Raw genomic sequence first — 27,913 nt, 5'->3', positions numbered from 1 at the left:
AATGGAATCAGCAACTCCCCCAGTATACCCTCCATCTCGGTCTCAACTTTGTAGCCAACCTGTGTGTCCGCTGCAGTCTCTGCTCCATGGCTGATCCCTGGTTTCTGCCACTCCCAGCTGCAGTAACTGTGCTGTTTACTTGAACATGTGTTTGCTTTTAACTGTTTCAGAACCGTGTGTTTTCCTTCTCAACTTCCCTTTCTCTTCCCTGTTGGGTGCAATTGATGGATTTTGCATCCCCAGAACAGGGAGGCAAGCTGCACTGTGAACTTCTTTTGTTTATCCTCTAGTACCCACAGGGTAGTATACACCCAGCTTCTGTTCGTTTGATTTTGTCATAAAGCCAACATGATGTTGTGATGTAGGAAGACAGTATCTTGTCTTCCTACAAGTCATCTGTTAATGCTAAGACATCATTTTTGAGGACCCTTAGGTTTTACCCCAATCCCTTTCTTTCATTTTATATTAATGATTTAACTGGTGAAAATAAAGCATATTAGAATGCTGCTACAAAAATAATGAACCAAAATGTTTATTGCTTTTTTTTAATTTTGGAAAAGAGCCAGTGTCTAGCCATAAAATGTATAAACTTGCATTTAAGTGTTTCTATACAAATGTGCATTTGATTTTGCCCCTCCATTTGAAAACACCGCAAACTAACATTGATTTGGATGTTTCGAGTAAGGAGATGTGTTGTGAGCATCTGATGTAGAGATGTTTCAACTGTACAATTTTTGGTATTGCTTTTTAACTGCTATTTTATGCATACAGACTTGTAAGTAAGTATTGCATTCTGATGTGGTTTATGTTTTTCTTTCCTTCATTTGTTCTTCAGAAACTCAGCTATAAGTTATATTAAGCTGCAATGGCCTCTCAGACTTGTAGTTAATTCTGGCTCCTTAGAAGGGCTCTAATTTTTTGATGGTCTAGGATTCTGAGGAGGGCATGCCAATGAAGGGGAACACCGGTGTAAATTCATGTGTCATTTTTATAAATCAGAAGCACCAGGCTCCTTGGACCAAAAACAAAGTCACATTTGGCATTATGGTGCATTTAAACATTGCCTGTGTCAAGTCCGAAAGAGTCTTTTGGAGTCTCTTAAACTCATGAAAATAATTACCAGCTGCATGATTTAAAAAAAAAAGTACAGATAACTACTCGCAGTGGTAACCCAAAATCCCACTTCCCCTCGACATAACCAGCTCGTGTGTGGGTGTTACCACTGGTCTCTGGCCAGAAGGGGACCATGGAGGCAGACACCTTGAGAGAGTGGAACTGAACATTAAAACCAGGCTGGACGGGTTGACATTGGAATGAAGTTGGCTAGAAGAGTGGTATTAAAATGACTTTGGAAAAAGAATGTCACCATGAATTTTGTTAGATATTTATCCCACTTCCCCTGTAGCCAAAATGAAAAAGGAAATTTCTGGAGCCCCTTGGGGAATTTTCCATGAAGAGGAGCCAATATAGCAGGCATGGTTTTGAAGCCTGAAAGGTTTTGAAGGAGAAAACTTGAACAGCATTAGAAATAGAAGAAGAAAGAGACAAACCACGGTTTCTTCCACAGCAAGTGCATCTGGCAGTGAAAAATCATCACGTGCCATCTCCTAATTCACCCTGGAGACAGGACTCCTGGCAGCTCACAACAGTGAAAGTGGTTCTGGATCATGAGCTAAGGGATGACTGGATGCCTTAACTTTGGGAATGTCACATGATGAGAAGTGGCGTTTCACAAATTATGTGGACCTGGTTGTTTCCATGCCAGACTTCTGCTCTTAAGAGTGTAAGATAGTAAGATCTGCAGAGTGAAGGATGGGTGAGTGGTGAGTGTGTGTGTGTGTGTGTGTGTGTGTGTGTATAAAGACCAGTCCAAAAACCTTTAACATGTTCATCCCCATGGCCTCCAAGTTAACTGAACTTTCCAGCTGAACTCTGCTGAAATAACACACTGGATGAAAAACTTGAGCCCCTGTATTCATCTGCAGACATCTGCCTATGAGCCGTAAAAGGATCCTAAACATGCAATTGACTCAGTGATGCCTGATTGGGAGTCGTAAAGCCCAAGTGCCCGAGTGGGTTGGGTTAAAACAGAGGCAATGTTTGAATGTATGAATCTGTTGTTCAGCCAGCCTCTCGGCTGAGCTTCTGTGTCGCAGTCCTGAGCCTTGATGCGTTCAGAGCCATCCACCAGTCACTGAGTTTGCACTGGTGTTTCTCATCACTTTGCATGTTCCCCTGACTCTTGACTAGCAAATAGATGTGTCCTGGCAAGTCCCCAAAACCAAAGAATTTACTGTTATCCTCACTGGCTCGCAGCTTTGAGCTGAAGGCATGTCTTAAAACAGTGCAACTCACTTCAAATGCTTTTGGCTTTTCATTTATTATTGCTTGTCACGCGATGTTCTTTGAAAGCTTGCTCATATATTATCTGTTCCATTTTTTTCCATTTTCCCTTTTTTTGCATGCCGTTCCTCCTGTTTCTTCCCTTCCTCCAATCCTCTGTTCCCGTCTGTAGACACCACGGCGACGACAGAACCAGCAGTTCACGGTTGGTACCACATTACTGTTTATCTACTTTCTCAGCACTGCTGAGCGGCAAGGCAAGCCTGGGAAAAAGAGAAATGTAGTCTTCAAGGGAAACTGTGTTCCAAGTAGACTGATCTCATAAATGTACTCTAATTTGTGAGGCTTGAAAGGATGTCGAGTCTTGTCATTTCTGTTGTAAGTTCAGTGGCCAATGGTTGCAGTCTGGGGTGAGGCCGCCTCCGCGCCGGCTAGCTGGGTTAGAGGAAGTTTTAGCTGCATGTAGCCCTTATTTCTATAATGCCACCAGACCCTGAAACATAAGGGACTCCAAAAAAAGAACTAATATTTGTCTTAAAATCATAGCATATGAATTAAAGGCCCAGTTGCTTTCTTCATTTATAGGCTAGAGTCTTAGGTACCTGTAGAAGAGGAGTCATTTGTAGGACAGATCAGGGTGAAAGATTCTTGTTTCAATGCATGACGTAGGAATGAGGAAGAAGTTTGTTCTTTAATTATACTCCCAATCGTATTTACCTCCATGACCACTTGCGCTCAATCTCCATATGTGCATATAAGTTTACGCTAACATGTGGCAGAAAACATCTCCAGAGTAAGAAGGATACCAGACATACATTTAAACAATGTTAACTGAGACTTGAAATAGATCATTTGTGGCAGGGTGGGGCCGGGGGGGGGGATATCTTGTAGACTAAATACTAAAAGAACTAACTCATTATGATTTCAGCCAAAAGTGGATAAAAATCAAGTAAGTGAAGCTCAGGAGTGGGTATCAGGGAATCTTTTGCCCAATTTCTCCTCTGACTTCCTAGGTTGGAAGAGGTCTATTCACTTTTCTAGGTCTCTCCCATTAGAAAATGAGAATCATATTTCATCTGTATATTACTTTATTACTTAGCTCAAATCTCACCATGCTGATATTGTGCTTTGGAGAAAGATATGTTAGTTAAAAGTAGGCTGAATTTTAATAACTGAATCCAAGGGAATTATTTGGTAAAGGGCCTACTTAAATCACTTTGCACACTGTGGCAGAGTTGAAATCCATCATTTAAATGGCAAAAGGTGATCAGCCAAGCCTATGTTGTTCATTCAACTTTTAGAGAAACAGCTCTTCCTAGCATGACTGACCTTCTTAAATAGGCCTACATTTAGGCCTTACCAGTTAGAAATCTCTGGCAAAACCTGTGTAAGCTGACCGTGAAGGTCAGGCCTTGATACTTGGCAGACCACCTCCATACCTGGACCTTCTGATGAGAAATTCTAAGAAAGCAGAACAAAGGTGGATATGGGGTAATACCCCTTCAGGCCCTAATCCACCTCCCCCAACCCTTTTCTGTTATTGGCATAAAGGGAAAAGTTCATAAAATTAGTTAAAGGGCCAGATACACCAACAATCATGAGAAATCAATTAGGTATAAAACTTCTACTTTCCAAGGTAATGCCCCATAGTACTTGCTACATCTTAGGCATCACACTCCATTAAGCTCAGTTATTTGTAGGTTTCATCATTAATTGAGCACTTCCTGACTTTTATCGATTATTCTCAGAGCTTTAAGGCTATTTTAATGTAGTTCAAGAGATTTGGTTCTATTCTTTTTAGGATGCTTTAAGTTCTGAGCTTTCAATAATTAACTCCAGGGTCAAATGTAACCATAAGATTCCTGAATTCTGTGAGTTCTTTTGAAGAAATATTGATCATTTATCTCCTAAGACTCCAGACTTCTGTTTTCTAGGTCCCTTTAATAAAATTTGTGTACTTATATGACTCTAATAGTTTTAGGTCTTGGAGTTGGGTGGGATAATCAAGGTAAAAAATATGTCCCTTAACCTGAAAAGTGAGAAATTAACTTTGGGGTCAGTCCTTATTTTAGGATACTAATAGGATCAAAAAAAGATCACCTTCACTTTTTCTTTCTCCATATGATCATATATTTCTCTATGGAGAAAGAGAAAGTGAAGGTGATATCTTTTGAGGGTATAATAAAGAGACACTTGGAACAGAACTCACATTCCTGTGACAGGAAACAGAGATGCCTGTGTATCATGAGAAGCAAGCACTTTCTTACTAGTTCAGGGGTAGTGTTCAAGCCAGCAATATCTCAGGTAGGATGCTGTTGACCTTGAGCCAAGAAATTCAGGGAGAAAAAAAGGAAATAAGAATAATATGTGTGAATAATAATAATATCATATATGTACATATATGATTCCTTAACAGCAGGAGGAGAGAAGTGATAATCCAGGTTAATTCCTATAAAATGCTTTCATAAATACATGCCCCAACTTATCTAAAACCCTCATAGCATCCTCACAAAGGGATCCTACCACTTTTAAACAGCATACTCTTCAGCCCGCAGCAGAAAGCTTAAATGAAAGCCAAAGTAATATCTAGAATTTGACTTGACAGAGCGGGAAAAGTCTTCCAGGTCAGTTGCCAGGATAGAAGAGGTAATAGAATGTGATGGAAGTTACAAAGCAGGGGACCAAATTTCCAAGGAGATGAGGATATAGAACTGATTTTATTGAAGTGATTTATCGGTAAACCCATGTGACTAAGATTCACTCAAGACTTATCTTGAGGTGTTCATGTTGGGGATCTGGGCCTAGAAAAATGTGGTTTGATAACTTGGCAACTTAAATGACAAGACATACTAGGTTAGCCAGTTGTGACCATTGTACTGGTCCTAAAGTTTTCATAGTGGATTTCCTTCCATATTTCTCCTCTCTAAAAGGAAAAAAATTTTTTTTACAAAATGCTTTCCCTTTGAAGACTCATTAAAATGTTTTATTCAAGCTTGTGTTGCTAGAGTACGTATGAAGTATATCAGTTGTTGATGTATGTTGACCTTTTGTTCTTACCAATATCTGATTGAAATAAGCATGTATTGGAAGGTTAGAAGTGCATGGGCATGATTCAAAAGCAAATGGATTTTCTCCAAAAAGAAACCAAACCACAGTCAGCCACAGTGTGTCTTTAAGGATGTAATTGATAGTAAAGATACGTGTGTGTAAGAATGGGACTCCTAGACTAGGGTGACTGAAGGGGTCTTCTTTGAAGAAGGATCTCGAGCATTTGCGTTTTTGGAGCTCATCCTTAAGGCCTGGACAGGAAGAATCTTGTGTCACGTGTGCATGTTGAGCAATGCCAAAAAAAAAAAAAAAAAAAACACTCTGCCAAATCCTGGTACCATATGGTCTGAAATTGATGGCAGAAATGCATGAGTGATGTGAGCACGGATGGCGCAGTCGTCCTCGCTGTTATTGATGTGTGGGTGCGCGTGATGGTTTTGTCTGTCTGTTCCCGTGTGGGCGCCTCTCTGTGAGCGTCGTGTGCCTGTCCTTGTGCCCTGTGTCTCCCTCTCCCTCCCCCCACCCACCTCCCTCTCGTGAGGTTTTGGGTGGCAGCATGCCCGTGATCTGGAATAGTGCTTGTGCTTTTGCTGCACTGCAGTCAGCTGGCTTCCTCTGGGTTTGGGGTTCTCTCTCTGTCTTTCTGTTTCTCTCTCTCTCCCCCCCTGCTGTTTCGTTTTTTTTTTTCCCCAAGGCTACCTGTCCTTTTGCTTTCCACCTCCTAATACATTAGAGGCTGATGGTCTCATGATTTATAACCCCAAATGAGGTAACTAGTTTTTAATTCAGTTTGCAAGTGTAGCGAGACTCTCACCGGGAACCCCTCTGACATGATTTTTCATTTTCAGTTTTGACTCCAAAACGTTTGCCCTGTGCTAGACCCATGCTCTTCTCCTAGACCACTGCCCTTAGGTGACTGCCCCACAAACCTCTCTTTCCCTGACTTATTTTCTGAGTAGCGCAAGCCGTGATGGAAGTCTAAAACCACATGAAATTTCTTATCTTTCTGTTCAATTGTGGGGAAATTCCGAAGCCCGTTTTTAAGGAGCGATAGCCAGCAGTGCGCATTATTACAACCTCTATATCCGCCACCTGTGTATGCACCCCTCTGCACACCTCTGTGTCTGAGTACACAACATGGCATTCAAAGGCTGCCATGCAGTCCAGGGACGCTGCAGACATGTGTGTTCTACTCAAGAACCAGGCCCAAGAGGTTTACGAGTGGCTGCAGGACCTGAAGATTGTGTTTCAGCCTTGCTATGCAGTTTGCAAACAATATGCTACTGTTTAATGGCGTGAACCAAATTTCTGCTAATGGGATGAAGGGAAAAACTCTCCAGAAAAGCTGACAAAGCAGGAAGAACAGGATGACTGACTGAGCTTTTAGAATAAAACAACTGGGGGCGTCTGAACTCTTAATGGCTGGTGATGGAAGTAACAGATTCCATAATATGACCAAGTGATCAGATGTGTGCTGCTTAGGTAAGAGAGAGACCATCGCCTACTTTTTCATAATGGGAATAATACTAGGGACATTGGGAAGTTTTTTGTTTCCTAGAGGTTTTATTTGATCATTCTGTTTTGGAAGTTTCAGGCAAAAAGGGGGAAACCCTAAAGAACTCAACCCCAAACATTCAGATTTTACTTGACCTTGAATTTATTTAAATATCTCTAGGATTTCTTGCTGTTTCTAATTTTTGAAGTTTTCCTTAACATGGTTTAAAATTGTCATGCCATTCATACCATTTTTAGAAGCCAGTGATTTCTGCTGGCAAGGAGGAGTAACTATCCCAACAGCAGAAGCACTGTCTGCAGAAAGGCATGGGATAGGCAGCCCATAACAGCATCACGAAGAGTGAGATTCCTGTCTGTGGAAGAGATGATTCTCATTTATTAAATCATGTTTGCACCTCAGGATCTTATTAATTGCTCAAAAAAAAATTCCATATGGACCAAAAGTAAACTTTCATTTGTTGAACAAAGTTTAGAGAAATGTGTTGAATACATTTTTAATTGAAGTGACGAGGAAAGGCTTCAACAAGTGATAAGAGCAAAACTCAGAAGTAATTTCCCACTTATTGTTAAATGGCGGAGTTTCCTTTTGAAGACTATTTTCTGCCTCATAAAATGCATCTTTGTCTTTTTCTTTGAGAAAATGAGAGCTGTATAATTTTTATCATGAAAGAAAACTACCTAAGCCAAAGCAATTTTAGGAGGTAAATTTTGCTTGTCTTTACTTGTACACTCAGTGCTTCAGTAAACTCTTCCTAATTATATTTATTCTGAAATTAGCCAACTATGGAGGAGCACTATAGATTCATAAAATGAGCAATAGTAGTGCAAAAATACATTTAACACCACTAACTTAAATGGCTTCCCACTTTCAGATGTAATATGAGCAGTAGATTCCAGATGATTTGGTATATTTTAAAGTTTATGCCATTAAAAATGACAGTTTCATCTTTAATGAGGTGTGTATAAACTGTCTGTCACTTTTTAATGGGAAACTTTGCATATCAATGATATTTCATAAACATATTTGTCTTTATTTTGTAAAATTAGCTTTCTAATGCCCTCCCCAGGGAAACAAGCCTTCAGCAGTAAAGCTGCCTACTTGAAACATCCTCGTTTAATATGGTTCAGTGGGTGCCAAGCACGTATGTAGAATGCTTTGATATTCATTGGGTCACGTAAAAGTGAGGGATTAGCCTCCTGAGAACTGCAAATTCATAATTAACTACAAAGAAGTTCTTTATGTTGCCCATTTATAACAATTATTCAAATAATTGTGTTCATCAGTCTTTATACAATGAATAAAGCCAATTAGAAATGGGAACACTTTCAACCAATCAGATTTCAGAACCAGTGCATAACATCCCTACTCAGTTGCCTCTGTAATTTATTGCATTACTCACTGCTTTCCCATGGTTGCCTAAATCCATAGTTTGGGAACATCCATGAATTTTGAATCCTCCCATGTTTAATTGGCACATGTCCTTGAATATTGGCACCCAAGGGTCATGATAGAAATTCTTCAAGCGCTCATATGACTCTTTCACAGCACCAACCTAACTATCAGTATTCAGTTGGCTTCTTTATAAAGGGGCTTCCCTGATAGCTCAGTTGGTAAAGAATCCGCCTGCATGCAGTAGACCCTGGTTCAACTCCTGGGTCTGGAAGATCTGCTGGAGAAGGGATAGGCTACCCACTCCAGCATTCTTGGGCTTCCCTCATGGCTCAGCTGGTAAAGAATCTGCCTGCATGCAGTAGACCCTGGTTCGATCCCTGGATTGGGAAGATCCCCTGGAGAAGGGAATGACTACCCACTCCAGTATTCTGGCCTGGAGAATTCCATGAACTATATAGTCCATGGGGTCGCAAAAAGTTGGACACAACTGAGCTATCAATATTCATTTGGTTTCTTTATAAAACAACTTACAAAATCCAAGCTTTTACTGTCCATTTCTACATAAGTGTTTCTGTTGTTTTGGGACCTTTTGAATCGTGTGATCAGTTTGACATTGCTTATTTCCAGAGCATTTGTTTTAGTTGCTATTATGCTCTTGCTGGCAGTTCACTGAGCATTACTCCCAAATCATTAATTCAGCAAATACTTACTGAGTATATTTTGTGCTGACCATAAGAGAAGAGAAAGATGGAAGGAAAAAAAAAAAAAGCATGCCCCTTATTCCACTTTAACAGGTCCACAGGTATCTTCAAAAGTGACAAATCTCATCAGAGAAATATTAGCCAATTATTGTGCAGACGAGGGGACCTGGAGCAAGTCTGCTCAAACCAGACACGACTTTGAGCTAAACAGGGAGAAACAAGTAAAGGCCCCCTTGATTGCCTAAGATTTTGTGGCGCTTTTAACTTCATTAAAGGGAGTAGCCTGCAAATACAGCAAGAGGAGAGGGAGGCCGTCTCCTCACTAAGCCCCCCATGGTTTATCTGTTTCCGCCTTCACCTCTTTCCCCTCCAAACACAGCTAGCTGAGAGCCGTCCCAGCTGGCCAACATTGGTGCTAACTCGGATACAGGCATTTCAGGCTCCACTTGATTATCTCCTGACCTAACTGCTTTTTCAGCTTTGAGGGTTTCATTTTTTTTCAGGAATACCACTGGTTTTTGAAATTCTCTTTTTGAAAAATATTTTGCAAATCAGATTTTCTGATGAAAGCACAACCTGCAATCTGCAGTTAGCAGATGCCGCACCATTTTGAAATAAATGATCCAAGATCATCATCAACTGATAATGAACTGTGTTTGTCAGTCTTGGCCAGGAATTTCAATTTATAGTAAAATGTGAACTAAAAGTTACATACATCAGTATGTAACATCTAAATATATTTGTATTTAAGAGCTCTATCAGAGCATCGACAGCAAACAATCAGGCTTTATTTATTTTTTTTCTTTCTGCATGCTGTTATGAATGAGTGATTTGAAACATTCACCTTCATGTTTCATGTGCTTTGAAAGTGGAGACTGAGGAATCTTTCTGCCTCGATTGTGTATCCATAACAAAATGAAATGATTGGAGAAATGTACTTATGGATTAATACATTTAAGCTCTCCAAAAAAGAGAGAGAGATGGCAAGAGATTTGGCTCATGTTTTTTTTTTTTTTTTTAATTTTAAGAAATTCATCCTCAGTTCTTAAGTGTTTTGTTTATGTCCCTTGAGGAATGAAAAGAAAAACGATTTGTTTTTACTTGTAAGGCCTTACTCAGTTGCCCAATTCCGCAGAAGAACTGGACAGTGAGGACCTCTCAGGTAAGGGCTAGTCATTAGGTAAAAGGCTCTGCAGTGTCCAACCTGTGGGCCCTCCGTCCACTTCCACAACATGGCCATTTGGATCACTCAGTAGTTAATTCAAAACTGTGGGTTTTGAGACTAAAGAAAGAACAGATTTTTATTAACACTTTCTTCCTCCCCACCCACCTCTCTTCCCTGTGTATTTCTCTGATTGTATATTGCATGTATATTTCAAATTGGGGCTGACTCTGTAAAGCGGTAGAGGTCAAATCATCTTTAGGATTGTGCTAAAGCCACTCTGTTCAGTGGCTTAAAATAATTTTTATGTTCTAAGTATATAATGGTTCATGAAAAATTTGTTGCATTTCAAAGCTTTTTAAGGATGTTGGATTATGAGACAAGATCTTTATTTAAAAAAAAAAAAACTCATATTGATCATCCCCTTCTGTGGAATATACTAGAAAAGCCAGGTCACAGTTAATCTTAGAAGGTGGGGGCAGGGAGGGGAAGAGAGGAAGGGAGGGGGGTAATTGTTTTGTCACACACCATGATGTAAACTAATTATCCACCTCAGACCTTTTTCACAGCACACTGAGCTCTTGCAAAAGTAGGTTTCATGCTTGATTCCAGGATTTAGGTGTTACTAATCCAGAAGAAGAAGCATATCCTAAAAAGGAGGGGAAGGAGATTTAAAATGGTCAGAGCTAAACAATTATATGATCTCCCATGATGTCCTGGTACTTCACTGCCAACCAGCTATAGCTCCTGAACATTTTGATCAGTTGCTTCTTAGTAAGTCAGTAAGGAAGGGCCCTTCCTCATTAGGAGAAACCAAGGCATAGGACCGTAGATCCAGCCATTTGGAAACAAGGGTTCCATGTTGCCCTTCTTGGAGAGGTTTCACTGCAGCTCCCTTGAATAGTTGGTTGTTGAGGTGTGGCTTTAACTACAGGTCTTACTTACCCAGTGAGAGAATGAGCTAGTACCACTGTCTTTCACAGTCAATAGATTTATTGCCTCCTCTGTGCTTCTGTCAAGCCTCAAGGATGCCTTTATTTTTCTGCTAGGTAGCGTGTCCCAGTCTGAACTTGAACTGTTGGATTTTCCCACAGAGTGGAAGCTCCAGGAGGCCATATCGGTTTTGTTCACTGCTGTACACCTGTTGTGTTGTAAACTCTCAACTGATGCTTGTTGGACGAATAAATAAATTCAAATCCCAAGTAATTTAGATAGATAAATAAATAGAAGATTAGAAAGATAGCTGGCCATCAAAGCAGTGTTTCATTTTTGCCTCCAGTTTGTGATGGATTTAGAGAAGTTGCAAAAACATTAGCCTGATCTTTTTCTTTTGAAGTGAGAGTAGATGAGTCCTTCTCCCTGCTTAGAATATCATGCTGAGTGTAAGTAGTCCACTCATTTCTGACCCTGACCCTAAATAAAACAGCCCTGTGACACAGTGGCAACTGGATCATCTCAAGGATCCTAAGAAGGGACTGAGTTCTCCTTGGCCCTGATCCCTCTTGGCATGTCAGCCAGACAAGGATCACTCAGATACGCAGAAGTCATTTTTCTCCTCCTTAGGAAAATGGGACTAAAGCAGCCATTACCCCTTCCTCCAGCATCATCAATTAAAGACTACTGTGGGTCTCTCAGCTCTGCACCAAGTCAGATGCAGCCTTGCCGCAGCTCTATCAATCACCCCTGAGTCGAGAGCAATAAACCAACAACTGTTTGTGTTCATAATAATTCGGTTAAATTAATAATTACGTTGTTCCCCCCTCCCCATCCAGGAATACTGCAGTCATACATTGCACGGAAGCCATAAGTCAAGTAGAACCCTGATGATCCATCAGGCAGGGGCTGGGCTGCCTTTGCATCTGGTTTGATGAACTAATCAAAAACTGATTAGCACCTTTGTTCAAAGGGGATGCTGATTAATCAATTACTATTGATTGTGAGCATGGCTTCACTCGGCAGCAAAGAGACGTCTGAAGGGAAAAAAAAAAAGAACACCCAATAAAAATTGAGCAGCTGTCATAGTGTTTAAATTTATTAAAACAAAATACATTATTTTTTATGAAGCTGTCTTGAAATGGGTCACTGAAGGGGAGCATATTGATTGAGAAAGGATGAACTTCTCAAATTTCTGTAGCCTGGAGACTGAATTCAATTATAAGACAAGACAAACAGGTTAACACCCGTCTTAAACAGTCCATCAATAAATTAGAGGAGGTGTTGCACATTTAATGCTAAACTGTGGTAATGAATAATATTACCATCCATTCCCTGCTCCATCTGGGTAGAAATTTCATTCTTCCCTTGTTATGGATAAATGTTACATCCGGCTTTTTCCTTCAAAATAATGCTGGTCTGTCTTCTGCTCGCCCCCTGTTCCCCTCCTCCCCGATTCACCACTGCCACCTCAGCTAATGACAATTTCATAAGCACCATATGGTGCCCCAGCCTCACCCAGCAAAGCAAGTTGCCCAGCTGATCCTCCTCTTTAATCTGCATTAAAAAATTATGCTTGTGTGTAGTTCAGTGATTTAATTATTGGTGGACGTGGGGAGCTTCTCCAGTTCTACTTTGAACCCTTTCATTGACTTTTTGGGTGTTAACTTTATTGATGATGGATCCACAAGAGTTTTCAATTGTTTTATCAATTACATCTGCTGTTTCCCTGTGACAGCTGGTGGTTATTGCCACCCATGTGGAATAGAATGGCTTCAAGCCTATTTATCCTTCTATTTTATTTTAAAACTTTTTAAAAAATGTCTCCCAACTGCCTTGCTCCCTTCAGCAATGGAAGGGCCTTTGGGGACTGTGTAGTGGAGTATGGTGGTAAATATACAGCGTGCCAGAGAATAGCCTTCTGGCACAATCAGAGCAATCCATCAGGCTTCTGCTTTTGAAGCAAAGGCACCAACAAGAAATTTCAGAGCTCTCATGCTTCCCAAAGACAAGTTTTCAGTTCCGGCCCTAATACAAGAAAGTGATGTGGAAGAAAAAACTTCTCCCTCACAATCCATAGGAAAGTGTGGATGGAAGGCAAATTCTAAGTGGCCTTGATAATTCATGTTAGTTGTTAAGGAAGGATCTAGGTGAGCTAACTCTAGTCCCTTAAATGATTAAAGAGGAAACATGGGCTTAAAATATGGTCTTGGTTTAGTTAATGGAGCTTCCCTGGTGACTCAGACGGAAAGAATCTACCTGCATTGCAGGAAACCTGGGTTTGATCGCTGGGTCGGAAGAAAGGAAATTCTCCATTTCCCTGGAGAAGGAAATGGCAACCCATTCCAGTATTCTTGCCTGGAGAACTTCATGGACATAAGAGCCTGGCAGGCTATAGTCCGTGGGGTCGCAAGAAGTTGGACACAACTGAGCAACTAACACTTCATTTAATGGAAGCCCTGAAAGGCCTTCAGATCCAGATTGTCAGTTCTGGATCTGTCTGGTGGGTGTCCTCAAAGTCTGACTTAGCTTGCTTAAAATATGTGTAAGGAACTGTCAGTAGACCTAGTATTTGGGGGGACTCTTTCCTTACTGGCTCCCACATAAAGTATGGCCTAGATTCGGCAAACAGGCAATTGCATTTTTTGTTGTTGTTAGACTAGTAATAATAATGATGATGATAAAGAAAAACATCAAAACCCAGCTGGACTATGTAGACACATTTAAGATATGGCCCCAAAATTTCAAGTGAGGTCTTCTTTAGCTTGTATTTGTATAGTGCTTGAGCGCTTAGAGAGCTCAGGCACACACGTAATCTCAGTGATCTGCATTCGTTCAGCAGTTGTTTGAGCTCCTGTGTGCTAGGCACAGGTCTGGGCACCAGGGATGCAGCAGTGAACAAAACCAACCAGGGGCTGGAGCTGCCCCAGATTTCACACGCCAGGATCCTGCCCTCAGGCAGTCACGTTCTTGTCCGGGAGACAGGCTCAAAGCACAGTGAAATGCCAGACTACTGCTATGAGAAAAATAAACCTGGGTAAAACAAAAGCGAATAACTACTGGGAAGAGGTGGAGGGTACAAATGTGCACAAGGGGAGGCCAGTGGGACAGGAAGACCAAGAGACGAGCGTGAGCCAGCATGGGAGGATTGTCCCGAAAATCCTGTGGGATCATTGAGGAAGGGTTGTTTACAAATGAAGACGCTGGGGCTCCTGAGGTTAAATGATTTACTCAAGAGACAGAATCAGAATTCAAACAGAATTTCCTGCCTTTTTGGGATACAGAGACTTTGGTTTAAAAAGTGATTATCCTTCCCCTGTGAAATCCACACTTCCTTTGTTCTGGGATCTTGAGAATCTTTTCCTCTTGGGCCCTTTTTGATTCAGTCTGTGCTTGCAAAGAAAGAGGCAGGGAAAGCTGGTTTCTCCAGAGCCCATCAGGTATATTGCTGACAACCAGGAAAGATCTTTCCCAGCATTGAATCAAGCTCTTTCCCATCCAGTGGCGACCTTAAACTCTGCTCCGCTGTTTTCAGCACCATTATCCCATTGATCTCCTAAATTGTGGGATGGATTTCCCCCTGAGCCGGTCCTGAATGCCATGGGAAGGTGCTGGGTTGCAGAGGGTTAAAACATGTAGATTCCCTTATTGCAAAATTCCATTTAATACAAGGCAGTAGACTGGCAAATCATACTGGGTCCATGCCAGCTTGGCCATGACTTTACCACAACATGAGTTTGAATTTCATGATGTTGCTGATCTTCCCATAATCCAACATGCTACTGTTTCCCCCATGGGGAGGAAGGAGACCATCAAATAGGAACTTTTCCTTCCAAATTGATAAGTTGGCGGGCTCCAACACAAAATGTGAATTCCAGTTCTACAGGTTGGACACTGCTTTGGGGTGACTTCACCATATTCATTAATCCATCCTCACACCCCCAAATGCCTAAGGTCCACTGACGCATCTTTCTCCAGAGAGAGATTCTAGTGGGAAATGTATGTTTGGAAATACTTCACAAGTCTGTCCTCTTTATCAGGTGTCTACTCCTTTAAGGAAAACTCCAGTCTCATCCTCAGTGCCTTCCTGTTGCTTAAAATGGAAAAGGCAATCACACTTCTAAGTCGTCATCATTAGAGAGTAGAGAGGACTCAGGAGTGTGCCTTGTGGTCGCTCTGGTGATGCTTAATGCCTTGGGAGCGCTTGCATCCTGTTGCATCAAGTCGTTTCCACTGTTGGTTAAATTAACAAAATCAAGTCACTTGAGAAGGGAGAGAAATCAGTATTTAAAAAAAAAAAAAATCTTGTTCTCATGCTTAGCTGACAAGAGCTTAATAGCCTGATGCTTAAATGGTACACCTGAGTTATTACTTGGACGGAGTGGCCTTCGGCAGGCCCACAGCCTTGACCACCGCCCCAGACCACCAGTCACACTGTGTGCCATTCTGCATGAATGAAAAGAAGAGGCTTGGTGACTTCACCTCAGCTAGTGTCTCTGGGGCATCTTAGCCTCTGAGAACAGCACCAAGTGTGCAGTGCAGCCCTTACTCCAAAGTGCTATAAGTATTTGCCTGGAATCAGTGATTAGAACTGGAATAAAGCCTGCCTTGGGCTTTATGACAGTGCGTTTCAATTTGACACCTGTCGAGTGTCTATGACATGCCAAGCCCCAGCCCAGAGAGGCCCCTTCATATTCAGCAACACACTGGCTCCTCAAAACAGTCCTCTGAATTGTATGTGGCTGAGAGTGGCTTATTGACCTGCCTAAAGCCGCAGAGAAAAGCAGTGCAGCCCAGCTTCTAGCCTGGGCTAGAAGGCTGTGGGCAAGTCCAGGGCATTTTCCAGCAGGCCACACAGGAGGTGAGCTCCTACCTCTTCTGGCATCTCCTGTCCGGGCCTCTTTCTGGAGGAAAAGATAGACAGTAACTGCCTGAGAGCACGGGTCCTGATCACTGTACAACCAGAGCCCGCGCGCAGTACTTCTGATGGCAGTGAATGCCGACGGAGCTCTGGGCGGCAGGATGATGGTGATGATGATGACTGCAGTTTTTCTTTAAGTAGCTTAACATAGTTCTTTTGAAACGTTAGCATAGCTGGAGTTACACTGCTAGAATGAGATGCAGCTGAAGGATAGTCTTAGATGCCTGGGATGCTATATGAGAACCTTCATGATTTTCTTGCCTTACATTTATTCTTTCCCTTCCACTCTCTCAGAAGACAGAAAAGAAAGGTTATGCTGCATGGAGGCCGGTGTGCTCCAATATGTATTAACATCTTAATGGGAAAGCTGTGCATGTACTGTATACATTTACTACTCTCTGACAAGAGGGAATTAAATGTCAGAAGGATTTGTAGCATCTATAATTGAATTGGTGCTGAGAAAAGCAAATCTTAAAGAAGAATAACATATTAGGATTAGCAAATAATGTGGCATTTTGTCAGCGCATGCCATTCAGTTTGTTCCCCTTCAGTAATAAAGTTGTGCTTTTTAAAATGCACACTTATTTTTGTTGTCGTGATGGGAGCTACAATAGGTGATGAGAATGAGAAGCTGTAGTTCTCAGATGGTGCCAGGTTTGGGGACTGGTTTTATCTTTGAGGTCAGAATCTGGTTTCGTCTCAGATGTGAAAAATCCACTGTCAAGCTTTTTCTTTCTTTCCAGTAAGAAGTAGCCAATGACGTCATGGTCATTAAGCATCCTCTGAGATCTAGTAATCCCTATAGCCCTAGGAAGCAGGGGGCAGCATTTCCGCTATGAAGACTGCTTCTCGAAGTTTCTAATTAAACTCACTTGTCCAATCAGACCTTAGCCTAGGAAAAAAGAATAGAACTAAAGCAAGTGACAGACAGAACTGTTGTGAAAAGTCAAGAGTTCCACTTTTCCCAAAGGTCAACAGGCAACAGTCATTCATAGAGAAGTGGCAGAAGGTTAAATATAGGATAGTACAGGTAGGAAGACCCATCTCCTTAGAACTTCCCCATGTCTTTGGTATTAATTTTAAAGATAAGACCTTGGGTAGTTTATAACCTTTGTTAAAAAATAGTATGTGCATTTAAGGGGAGTGTCTAGCTCTCCCCAAGTTTTTGAGTATGCCTTCTAGCCGAGGCCAAGGGAGGGTTGAAATGTGAAGGAAGCCAAGGTAGGGTGGTCGTCCCGTTCCCTTCCATGTCTTTGAACTGTATGACTGTATCACACTTCAGCTCCTCCGAGGTGAAAGTAGCCCGGCTGCAGCTGCAGTGGGCACTTGGCTCGGTGACCCCCCTGCCAAGGTCCCTGTCTGCCAGGAGCTTGTCTAGGACATCCTGGCCATTCCGTGGCTATCCATGGGTCTCTGCCTCTGGCAGCGGAGGCTTCTGGGCTTTTCACAGATCCATGATTAAGGCATTCACGCAGCAGTTGATGTCAGGCGTCCCGTGCCAGGTGGTAAAGTAACTGTAGAAACCGGGATCTGTTACAGCACCCTGTTTTAACACAGGCCGTGTGACTGCCAGAGTCAGGCGCTCAGGAGACCCTGGCAAGACGTTTGAGGAATAAGAGCGGGTAGAGAAAGGGGAGGCCCCTGGAGGGAGAGGAAGGAGACTGAAGTTCCCCACCATCACTTTTCTTGTTGGGCCCTAGGGAACAAGTGCCTTTAGAACTTACCCCCTGCACATTGCCCATGAGGAAAGGGTCAAGCCAGGTCACCTGGCCCCAAAGTAAAGAAAACTGAGCAGGTCCGGGCATCACTCTTGGGACAGTCTTTGAAGTTTTTTGTCATTGCAGTTTCTCAGATGCTAATGGGAACCCCGGGTAGTTGAAACTGTGACCCAAGCAGTGGTAGCCAACTTAGTATTCTGTAAGCTGCTCGTAAACCCTCACCTGGAGTCAGGTTGTTCCAGCTTTTGGCCCAAAGAAGAGCTAACTCACGAATACTAAACAGTCCATGATTGATCTGTCCTTAAAGAGTCTCATGTCACACTCAGAGCCTGCAGGGCCTGCAGCCCGGGACCATGCGGGAAGGACTGTGCCCCATCTCTGAGCTGACACTTCCCAGCAGCTGCACAGTGCCCCTGAAAATCCGGCTCACAGAAGGACGAGGCCTGAGTCACCTGAAGTCCCGTGAGAAGTGATTGATGGGGAACTCTCAGCAGAAGTGAACAGTTACACCGTACTAAGTGAGAGGGACAGTTGTGTCCCTTAAAGATAGGAAAACACTCCCTTCTAAACCAAGAGCTGTCCACTGCCTGAGGATCGGTGTTTTAATGCACTTTAATGCTTTACTAGTGCTTTAATGCCCACATACTGTTTTTAATAAGTAATTTTTTTATTTTTAATTGGAGGATAATTGCTTTACAATGTTGTGTTGGTTTCTGCCATACAACAATGTGAATCAGCCATAAATATACATATGTTTCCCTCCCTCTCACCCACCCCCCGCCCCTCTAGATCGTCACAGAGCACTGGGTTGAGCTCCCTGTGCTATATAGCAATTTCCCACCAGCTCGCTGTATTACACATTAGGTAATGTAGAAGCTAGGGCTTCCCTGGTGGCTCAGTGATAAAGAATCCACCTGCCAGTGCATGAAACATGCATTCCATCCCTGAGTCAGGAAGATCCCCTGGACAAGGAAATAGCAACCCACTCCAGTATTCTTGCCTGGGAAATCCCATGGACAGAGGAGCCTGACAGGCTACAGTCTATGGGGTCACAGAGAGTCAAACCTGACTTAGCGACTAAACAACAACAGTGTAGAAGCTGAGGGCGGCTGTAGAATCTGTAGGCTTCCTTCTCTTTCTGATTCGAAAAGCGGCCTGAAATCTGGAGAGGATGTTCCCCAGAGAAACTGATGGGACCCGAGGGAAAGGCTCTGCACCCCGCAAGATGTGTGGGTGATGGTGAAAGGCACGGGCGTTTCCAGAGTCTCCTGTGTGAGGGAATTGCTCAAGGAGCAGTTGTGAGCAGGACAAGAAGGTCACTCGGCCAGTGGACCTTGTGGGCCCCATGCTCCTATTGGTTGGTGACGCTGCTCTGGGGTCCAGTTTGCATTCTGCTCCCATAGCCTGGTTCCTTTCTGTGTAGCAGCCTGTGTAACTGCTTAGGGCTGTGAGCAAGGCACCAGCCCACAGCATCCAGGGGTAGGGAACCAGCCTTCACCTGGGCCCCCCACCCAAAAAATGAAAGTCGCTCAATCATGTCTGACTTTTTGCAATCCCATGAACTATAATCTGCCAGGCTCCTCTGTCCATGGAATTCTCCAGGCCAGAATACTGGAATGGGTAGCCTACCCCTTCTCCAGTGAATCTTCCTGACCCAGGAATCAAAGCAGGGTCTCCTGCATTGCAGGCAGATTCTTTACTAACTGAGCTGCCACCTTGGACCAATCAACGACACTAGAAAAACTCCCCACTCAGCCCACATGTGGACACACAAAAAGGAATGAGACGAGTCTGGAGACAGCGCCACTCTTCATAGAGGACGCCAGGCCACACCAGATGCTAGAGGACAGCCAGAACCGCATCAGGGCCTCCCGCAACAAACCCCAGGGCAGGCCAGGGATGGAACGAGGTGGGGCAAAGCTGCAGCCCACTCTGTTCCCTGTCAATTCAACACCACTTACCTTCTGTGTCCGTCCACAGTAGTTGAAGGCAGGAGAGATGTCTCAGTGATTAAGTGGTGGTAGTAAACTTTCTGATCAAAGTGAGTATCAGAAGATAGCTGGAGAGATTACCCTTATAAATAAGTTATCTATAAAATATGTATGTCCCTGAGGATGAGAAAGATAACTAGAATCTAGGTATTTAATGTGGGCACAGGGCAAGAAGAAATGAGCCTCTTCAGCTCTGAGTTTCTGGAAAGCAAAGGTCAAATGAATGATTTTTGACTGGAGAAATTAATCCCACAGATATGTACCCTACGATATTGGTTGGTTGTTTTTCTCTTATCAGAGCTTCCCCCTCCTTCTTCATCTCTCTTCCCTCCCTCCCAACTTCTCTCTCTCTGGCTTTCTTTTCCTAGGCTTCTAGGATGGTCCTGCACCTCGGCATGGAGGAGGCAGTCTTGGAACAGAGAGCACGAGAGTGCTTCCCGCAGTGGGTTAAGGCTAGAAGGGGCAGCTTTTCTCTGCTCCATCTTCCTGGGACGGGACCTCTCTTCACCTCTTGCCTCTTGAACCCAGCTTTCCGCGCTGCTCAGTAGCCAGAATCACTTTGTTTTTCTCACCCCATTCTAAGACATGGGGAGTTAGTTGAAAGAGCCTCATCTTTCAATAGGTCTGAAGCTCGTGGCCATTGGAGAGGAGTTAATTCTCATTCCCACAAGAGCCCCTATTTTGACAGCTCCCTAAGGGAAGCACAGCTTTCTGGCTTTTCCATGACTTTGGTCTCCCTGTGAGCAATTTTGAACCTGTGCAGTTGGGGTGAGAGTCTCTGGCGTGTAAAGCATTGCCCTCCAGCAGATAACCATGTGTCGTGGTACATCCTCCTGGGAGCTCGCCCCTTCAGCAAGCCCTGTTGTCTTAAAAGAAGAAAAGGAAAAAAAAGTTTCCGTAGCTGAGTTCTGCCTTGTTGAAATGACTTTCAAGACACGGAGGCTGCCGCTTCTGCAGTAGGCAGCACTTTGGGATGCAGGGGGAGACTCCTCTCTGCCACATTTCAAGGCGAGCTTATTAGACGTGTGGCTGGAGGGGCCCGTGCGTCACAGAGCGGGCTAATTGGCTGCAGTGCACTCTGCCTCCAACCCATCTCCATTCTCCAATTAAACTCCCATCATCCTGTTGTCCTGGGCGACCCACTGCTGCCTCCGATTCCATCCACATTGCTGTTTGGGTTTGGCGTGGGGATTTTTTTTTTTTTTCGGTCGTCCTTCCAATGGTAACTTAATGAAACACTTTAAATACTCCATTTTTTAATTTAAACTCTTTTAATTAAAACACTTTTCATGGAACCCTCAGTCACGAGTTATTTCCCCACATCCTTCAGTACTTAATCTCAGAGCAGAATTGGAAATATCGATAGAAAGTGTAAATCATGCCCTCCTGCTGAAAGCGTTGTATCAGGTTTCGGCTCAAAAGAGCACCATTACCTTTAGCTGTCACGGATCTGTACACTTGATCGATAAACTTCAAATATTATTAGAGGTGGAGGCTTCAGAGATTTGCTCTGTTCTTTGGAGAGAGACAGAGATAAATCTTTCTTAAAAATTGACTCGAATTTGCACTCTCCGTCTTCCTGGTGAAATGCATTTCTCTTAGGCGTCCAGCAACTGCTACGGGGACAGATTTATAGGCCGTGTGCTTCTTGTACTGAAAGATTTAAATGGTAAATCCTTCACATATGACTTCACAAATCATGTAAAGTTAAAAGATTTTTACCGTTTCTGTTGCTGCTGTGCTTAAATTGTAAGGTACAGCTAGTAAATCATTTTAATGGAGGTGTCGTACTTGACTCAATAAAAAAAAAGACAATGGTTTAGCTTCCACTCGAAAATGTTAATGTATTAATCAACGGGAGAATAATTGTTTTTTACTACATTATAAATCTCGGGTGCCATTAGAATTTCAGCAAGGGGTGATGTAGCCACATTCCTAAATTAAAATTGTTTACACTGCCATACATCCATTCTGCATGGCCATAGCTCATTTGGGGTTCATTTTGGAGTTGTTCCCCAGCCAAACATGTCGTTCCTCAGTCGAAAGAAGACATCCCCAGGGAGTGATGCTTATAAAGGAAAATTAATTGCATTGTGGAGTGTTAAATAAATAAAAGAAAAACCGTCTGTGGCAATGGACAATTATTCCTTGCTGTCTTTTTTTGAAATAGGTTTTTAGGTTTTTAGACAGAGGCTAACTCCCTCATACATCCTAAATGTAGCAGGCATGTCACTTGTCTCTAGTCCCCTAATCCTTGTTTTATCTCTAGGCAGCTGGGGCTTTTGAGCTCCTTGCTTTTCCCATGCAAATGCCTCGTGGGGAAGAAGTTGCGGGGCATCTCTAGAAAGATGCTCCAGCCGCCCTTCCACAGCTCCTGTCGCTGCTTGAAGGTGCCTTTCTGAGCTCCCTTAAATAGTTAGGTCAGCCTCCTGCATAGGATCTGCAGCTGGTTACAGAGAAGGTGAACACCAAGACCAGGCCAGGATTGGACAGACTCTTTCTTCTCTCTCTGATCCCTAAGCATGTTCACACGTGTTAGCATCCGATGCCGCTTAGGATGAAATTGCCTTGAGGGGAGAACAGATCAATTCAGCACTGGACAGGTCCCCTCGGTGGCACTCGATCCATCTCGACTATCCTGACTCCTCCATTAAGAAAGAAAGTGACCTCTGATCCTGGAGGCAGTGTCTCCAGGGTTTCTGGTGTCTCCTAATAGACTCTACATCCCTATTCCTCTTCTGATCTCAACAGATTCTCGAGCAGGTGAAGAAGGCGCGATCAGGGCGGTGGACCACGCCGTGATTGGCGGCGTCGTGGCCGTGGTGGTGTTTGCCATGCTGTGTTTGCTCATCATTCTGGGGCGCTATTTTGCCAGACATAAAGGTAAGCCAGGGGGCCTCCTGTAAGCTTGGGCAGCCAGGAGGCCTCGTGTCACCACGGCCCCTGCCTGTGCGGGGCTTGGCAAGCTTGTCCTTGAATAGGCAGTTTGGTTTCTGGGGCCACACAGCCTCTTCGATTCCTGGAACTGGGAGAGAAAAACAGAAAAAAAAACAAAAATCTTAACAGCCGCTGATTAGGAAGGACTCTGAGAGTTGATGAGTAGCACTCCTTGATTTGGATTTTTCTCTAAATAAAAAGCTTTATAAGTTTGTTATTCTACAATCCATCATCGGGGATAGAGTAAAAAATATAAGGGGCTGGTGTGTGAGGTGTGGCGTGAACCCCAAAATGATAAAGAGGGTAAGAGCACCCCCATGACCTTCTGCTTTGCGGGAAATATGTGGGCTAGCCCTGTGCCCCGGCCCCCAGTGCTGGGGTAAGCTGGTCACAGTGGCTAGAATACTTCCTTGGTTTGATGTGCCTTAAAAGCCACATAAATATGTATTTTTAAAATTATCAGTGCAATTGATTTAAATTGCCATTAATCATCACACTTATCAACCATGCAGTCTAGATGGGCAATCATCTTTGCGAGCGCTCCTCCTCTCTACCCCACGCTGCTCTGAGCCTCTTCTCCCTCTCGGTAATTTATTCTTCCTTTTCTTTGTTGGCCCTGGTCTTTCTCGGGTATTTTTCTCAAGCGCTGTGCAGTGGGCTTCCGGGCCTTTCCTGTAGTATGAACTCGAGGCGCTGGCAGACTGCCGGATGGCAGACGTTGGGTTCAGGGTGGGTCCCCTGAGCACAGCAATGGAGGTCCAAGGTGCTTGAGAATCACCTTTAGAATCCAAAGTGCCCATCTCGAGTGTAAAACAGTTTGGGGCCCTCCGTACTGGGGGTTCTGCCCACGCCCAGTGCTCTGTCTACTCTGCCCACCCCCAAGAGGCAGCCTGTTTGACGGAGCACTCCCAGCCTCTTGGTGTTAAGCTTGATGGAGCCAGGGAGGTCAGGCGAGAGAGCAGGGCTAAAGTCTGCACAATGCCTGGAAGTTGCTGGGAGGAGGGCGTACTCTACAGAGGAAGGAGGGACATGAGGGGACCGTCCGACTGCCTGCCTTCTCGGATCTGTCAGTCTGAAAACGTGGAAGTTCAACAGCCTTTTCTTACTTAAGAGTCTTTGTAAGCACGATACCTAACGGGAGGAGGGTGATTTGATTACATGGGCAGTGCCAGCTCTACCTATATTTCATGCAGAGGTGCAACCCTTGTCTTTCTCCACGTAAACCGTTGGGACTTGCTGATAAAGAGTGTCACCAACCCCGTTAATGTTCTGTCTGTCGTCATGATAAAGTGGCTGTGCCAATTAGCAAATCCGTGAATCTGGGTCCCGGCTGGAGTGACGTCAGAAGCAGGAGTCACTCGTTTCTTAAGGCGGATCCCATGCCTTGCTTCCAGCTGTTACGACATCAAATTATTTCTCAATCTGGAACCCCACTCTGCAATGGGAGGCAGAAGAAAAATCAAACGTACTTGTGCAGCTTCAAGCACATGCTCACTAATGGACAGGCACCAGTGCCTCCTGAAGACAGGAGGTGAGGTCAAATAAACAGTGTGAGATGACGGTAGAAAACCAGCAGGGCCCTAATTCATTTATTGGCTAATTGCTCTTCCTCGCTTTGGTCTCTAACCATGTACGTGCACATATCTGGCCATTGGTCCTGGGCGTTTACTGTCAGCAGCTCTCCAGCTTCCTGCATTTTTAGCTCCCACTCACGTCTTCTTCTGCTGACATCCTCTGGTCATAATCACGGCTCTAATGTCTCATTTGCTGAATTATATCGCAGCGGTTCAGTTGGAGTGGTGCCTTTGGAACCCCCGGATCCCCATTTGTCTCACCCACCTCGCTCTCTTCTTCCAATTGTTTTTTCCCCTCTGCTGCCTGCACACCACTTCGGCTGATGATGGCCATAAAGCAAGTTGCCATCTTTGTACCACTTTACACAGCGGCCATCAGACAGTCACGGTGCTTTACCCCTTCATCTTTCAGGTACATACTTCACTCATGAAGCCAAAGGAGCCGATGACGCAGCAGACGCAGACACAGCTATAATCAATGCAGAAGGAGGACAGAACAACTCTGAAGAAAAGAAAGAGTACTTCATCTAGATCAGCCCTTTTGTTTCAATGAGGTGTCCAACTGGCCCTATTTAGATGATAAAGAGACAGTGATATTGGAACTTGCGAGAAATTCGTGTGTTTTTTTATGAATGGGTGGAAAGGTGTGAGACTGGGAAGGCTTGGGATTTGCTGTGTAAAAAAAAAAAACGAAAAGAAATGTTCTTTGAAAAGTACACTCTGCTGTTTGACACCTCTTTTTCTGATTGTTTGGTTTTTCAATTTTTATTTCTTCCTACCAAGTCAAACTTGGACGCTTGGATTTAGTTTGGATAGATTGCAGAAAATTCTGTGCCTTGTTTTTCGTTTGTTGGTTGCGTTCCTTTTTTTCTTTTCCCTCCCTCCTTTGTGCGAATTTATTTTTCCCAACAAATTTTTGGATTTTTTTTTTTCCCCCCAAATCTCCCATTTTGGAATTTGCCTGCTGGGATTCCTTAGAACCTTTTGACCCTCCTTATTTTGTTATTGTTGTTCCTTTCCTCTGTTTATTTTTGAAGCTTTCTGTTCAAAATTCAGTTTCATAAAAGGAGAACCAGCACAGTTTAGATTTCATAGTTCAGAATTTAGTGTATCCATAATGCATTCTTCTCTGTTGTCGTAAAGATTTGGGTGAACAAACCATGAGAACTCTTTGCTGCTGCCCATGTTTCAAATACTTTAGAGCAGTGAAGACTAGAAACTTAGACTGTGATTCAGAAACTGTTCTGTTTGCTGTGGAACTACATTACTGTACAGGGTTATCTGCAAGTGAGGTGTGTCACAATGAGATTGAAACTGTCTTTAATTCTGTATCTGTAGACGGCTCAGTATAGATAATACCCCACGCTGTCCAGAAAGGTTTGGGGCAGAAAGGGCTCCTCCTTTTTCAGTGCCCTAAACAGACCTGACAGGTGAGGTCTGTTCCTTTTATATAAGTGGATGAATTTGAGTTGCCACAGGAGGGGAAGTAGGGAGGGGGGAAAGACAGTTCTGCTCTGGTTATTTCTGTTCCAAATGATTCCATCCACCTTTCCCAATCGGCCTTACTTCTCACTAATTTGTAGGAAAAAGCAAGTCCATGTGGTGTGCGAATGACTGAATGGGACAGGTTTTTGGTTTTTTTTTTTTTTTTTCTTTTTCTTTTTTTCCTTTGTGCTTAGTTAGGAAGGCAGTGGGATGTGGCCTGCATGTACTGTATATTACAGATATTTGTCATGCTGGGATTTCCAACTCGAATCCGTGTGAAACTTTCATTCCTTACGATTTGGCTTGACAAAGGCAGGAGGTACAAAAGAAGGGTCGGTATTGTTCTCAGACCGGTCCGCCATCCATCTCAGTTCTCGAAAGGTCAGAGCAGAGGTGGAAAAGCAGCATGAAGGGGTTTTTCAGTTACTTAATCAAAACTCAGATGTGAGTGTTTTTATCTTTTTACCTTTCATACACTAGCCTTGGCCTCTTTCCTCAGCCTTAAGAACCATCTGCCAAAAAATTACTGATCCTCGCATGATGGCAGCCATAGTGCATAGCTACTAAAATAAGTTACCTTGAACATATCTTAGATGGGGAGCCTTGGGAAAAGGAAGAGGAGTCCAGTTACCATTGACGTTTTTTAAAGAAATGGGATTTTCATTGAAACGTCTAGGAAATCTAGAAGTAGTCCTGACGGACGAAAACTAAACTCTTACCATATGCTTTGGTAAGGCTCCAGACTCCAGAATACAGTCCCTATGGAAAGATGGCATCAAAAAAAAAAAAAAAAAAAAAGATAGATCTATATATATATAAATATATATTATATAACATTTTCAGTGAGTAATTTTGGATTTTGCAAGGTGCATTTTTACTATTGTTACATTATGTGGAAAACTTACGCTGATTTATTTAAGGGGAAAAAGTGTCAACTCTTTGTTATTTGAAAGCGTGTTTATTTTTCTTGTCTTTATTTTAACCTTTGATAGAACCATTGCAATATGGGGGCCTTTTGGGAACGGACTGGTATGTAAAAGAAAATCCATATCGAGCAGCATTTTGTTTTCCCCTCTCCTATCCCTAGGCACTTAACCAAGACAAAAAGCCACAATGAACATCCCTTTTTCAATGAATTTTATAATGTGCAGCTCTATTCCGAGCCCTTAGCACCCATTCCGACCATAGTATAATCGTATCAAAGGGTGAGAACCATTTAGCATGTCGTTGAAAGGTTTTTTCCAGCTGTTCTTTTTAGGAAAAAAACAAAAACAACAACAACAAAAAAAAAGAAAAAAAAACCCTACCATTGCTCATCGAATTGGCATCTCATTTTTGGGGACCTCCCATCTTTCTGTTTTGACAAGTGTACAGTAGTGCAGTGCTCCGATGTGACTCTATGGCTTAAAATGTCGACATGTCTCAGGTTCATGTGTTTTGATTGGTGTTTTCCGTCTCAGGTAGATTGCAAAGTGTAGGCCCCACGCATTGGAAAAATAATAATAATAATAATAATAAAACAAAGCAAAAACAGGAAATTATGGATTTTAGTTGTATATTGGTTTATGTATTTTTTTCTTAAGTATACAGTGCACTGTTTGAAATGTATTGTTGAGTATTACTTTGTACAGGTTGATCACTTTTTTTAGAGTGAAGAAAGAACAAACTTGTTTTTTGTGTTTTTTAAAGGAATATAAAATAATGAAGGATGTATAATTGATGCCAAATAAGCTTGTTCTTTAGTCACACCGACGTCTGACTTTTCCCTTTAGGCCAGTTCTGTTTTTAAGGTGTACATGAACGATGTTACGGTGTAAGAAATTCCATATCCATATGTTCCATTCGCATTTTGTATTGGTTCATGTATACCATTTTTACAAAAAAAAAAGAAAAAAAAAGAAGTACTATAAAATATCTGTCTTCTTAATAAAAAAAAATTAATGTTACAAAGTGATCCTTTCATCTCATTATGGACTTCTTACGGACGCCTCAGCCTGGGAGACGATGGGCCCCTGGTCCAACGTCCACCTTAGGACCGCACGCAGCGCCGGATACACGGGCAGTAGGTGCTCGGAGGTGCTGTTGGCCGGGTTTCTTGGAGCCACCTTCTCTTCCTCTGCTCATCCTTCCTGTTCTCGTTCTCTCCTCCCCTCTTAGTGGACAGGTGGGCCAGGTGTCTGGCATCGCGTGGG

General features: G+C 43.1%; 1 protein-coding gene across 4 annotated transcripts in view; it reads left to right on the top strand.

Annotated features, from left to right (window-relative positions):
* CADM1 (cell adhesion molecule 1) overlaps window positions 1-27,002 on the top strand; it is a 345,769-nt gene extending 318,767 nt beyond the window's left edge. The window contains exons 9-12 of one of the 4 annotated variants that reach the window (XM_043481608.1): window positions 2,516-2,548; window positions 10,109-10,162; window positions 22,477-22,608; window positions 24,649-27,002. In XM_043481608.1, the coding sequence (XP_043337543.1) occupies window positions 2,516-2,548; window positions 10,109-10,162; window positions 22,477-22,608; window positions 24,649-24,767 (338 nt within the window). In that variant the 3' untranslated portion in view covers window positions 24,768-27,002. Of the gene's footprint in view, window positions 1-2,515; window positions 2,549-10,108; window positions 10,163-11,934; window positions 11,985-22,476; window positions 22,609-24,648 lie in introns of those variants that run through there. The other 3 variants (XM_043481609.1, XM_043481611.1, XM_043481610.1) reach the window with 3 other exon arrangements.
* The last annotated feature ends 911 nt before the right edge of the window (window positions 27,003-27,913 follow it).

This window comes from Cervus canadensis, chromosome 11 (assembly GCF_019320065.1).
Source record: "Cervus canadensis isolate Bull #8, Minnesota chromosome 11, ASM1932006v1, whole genome shotgun sequence".
NCBI classification, from domain to species: domain Eukaryota; kingdom Metazoa; phylum Chordata; class Mammalia; order Artiodactyla; family Cervidae; genus Cervus; species Cervus canadensis.
The sequence above is the reverse complement of the archived record's forward strand: the minus strand, read 5'-3'. Positions and strand labels throughout refer to the sequence as shown.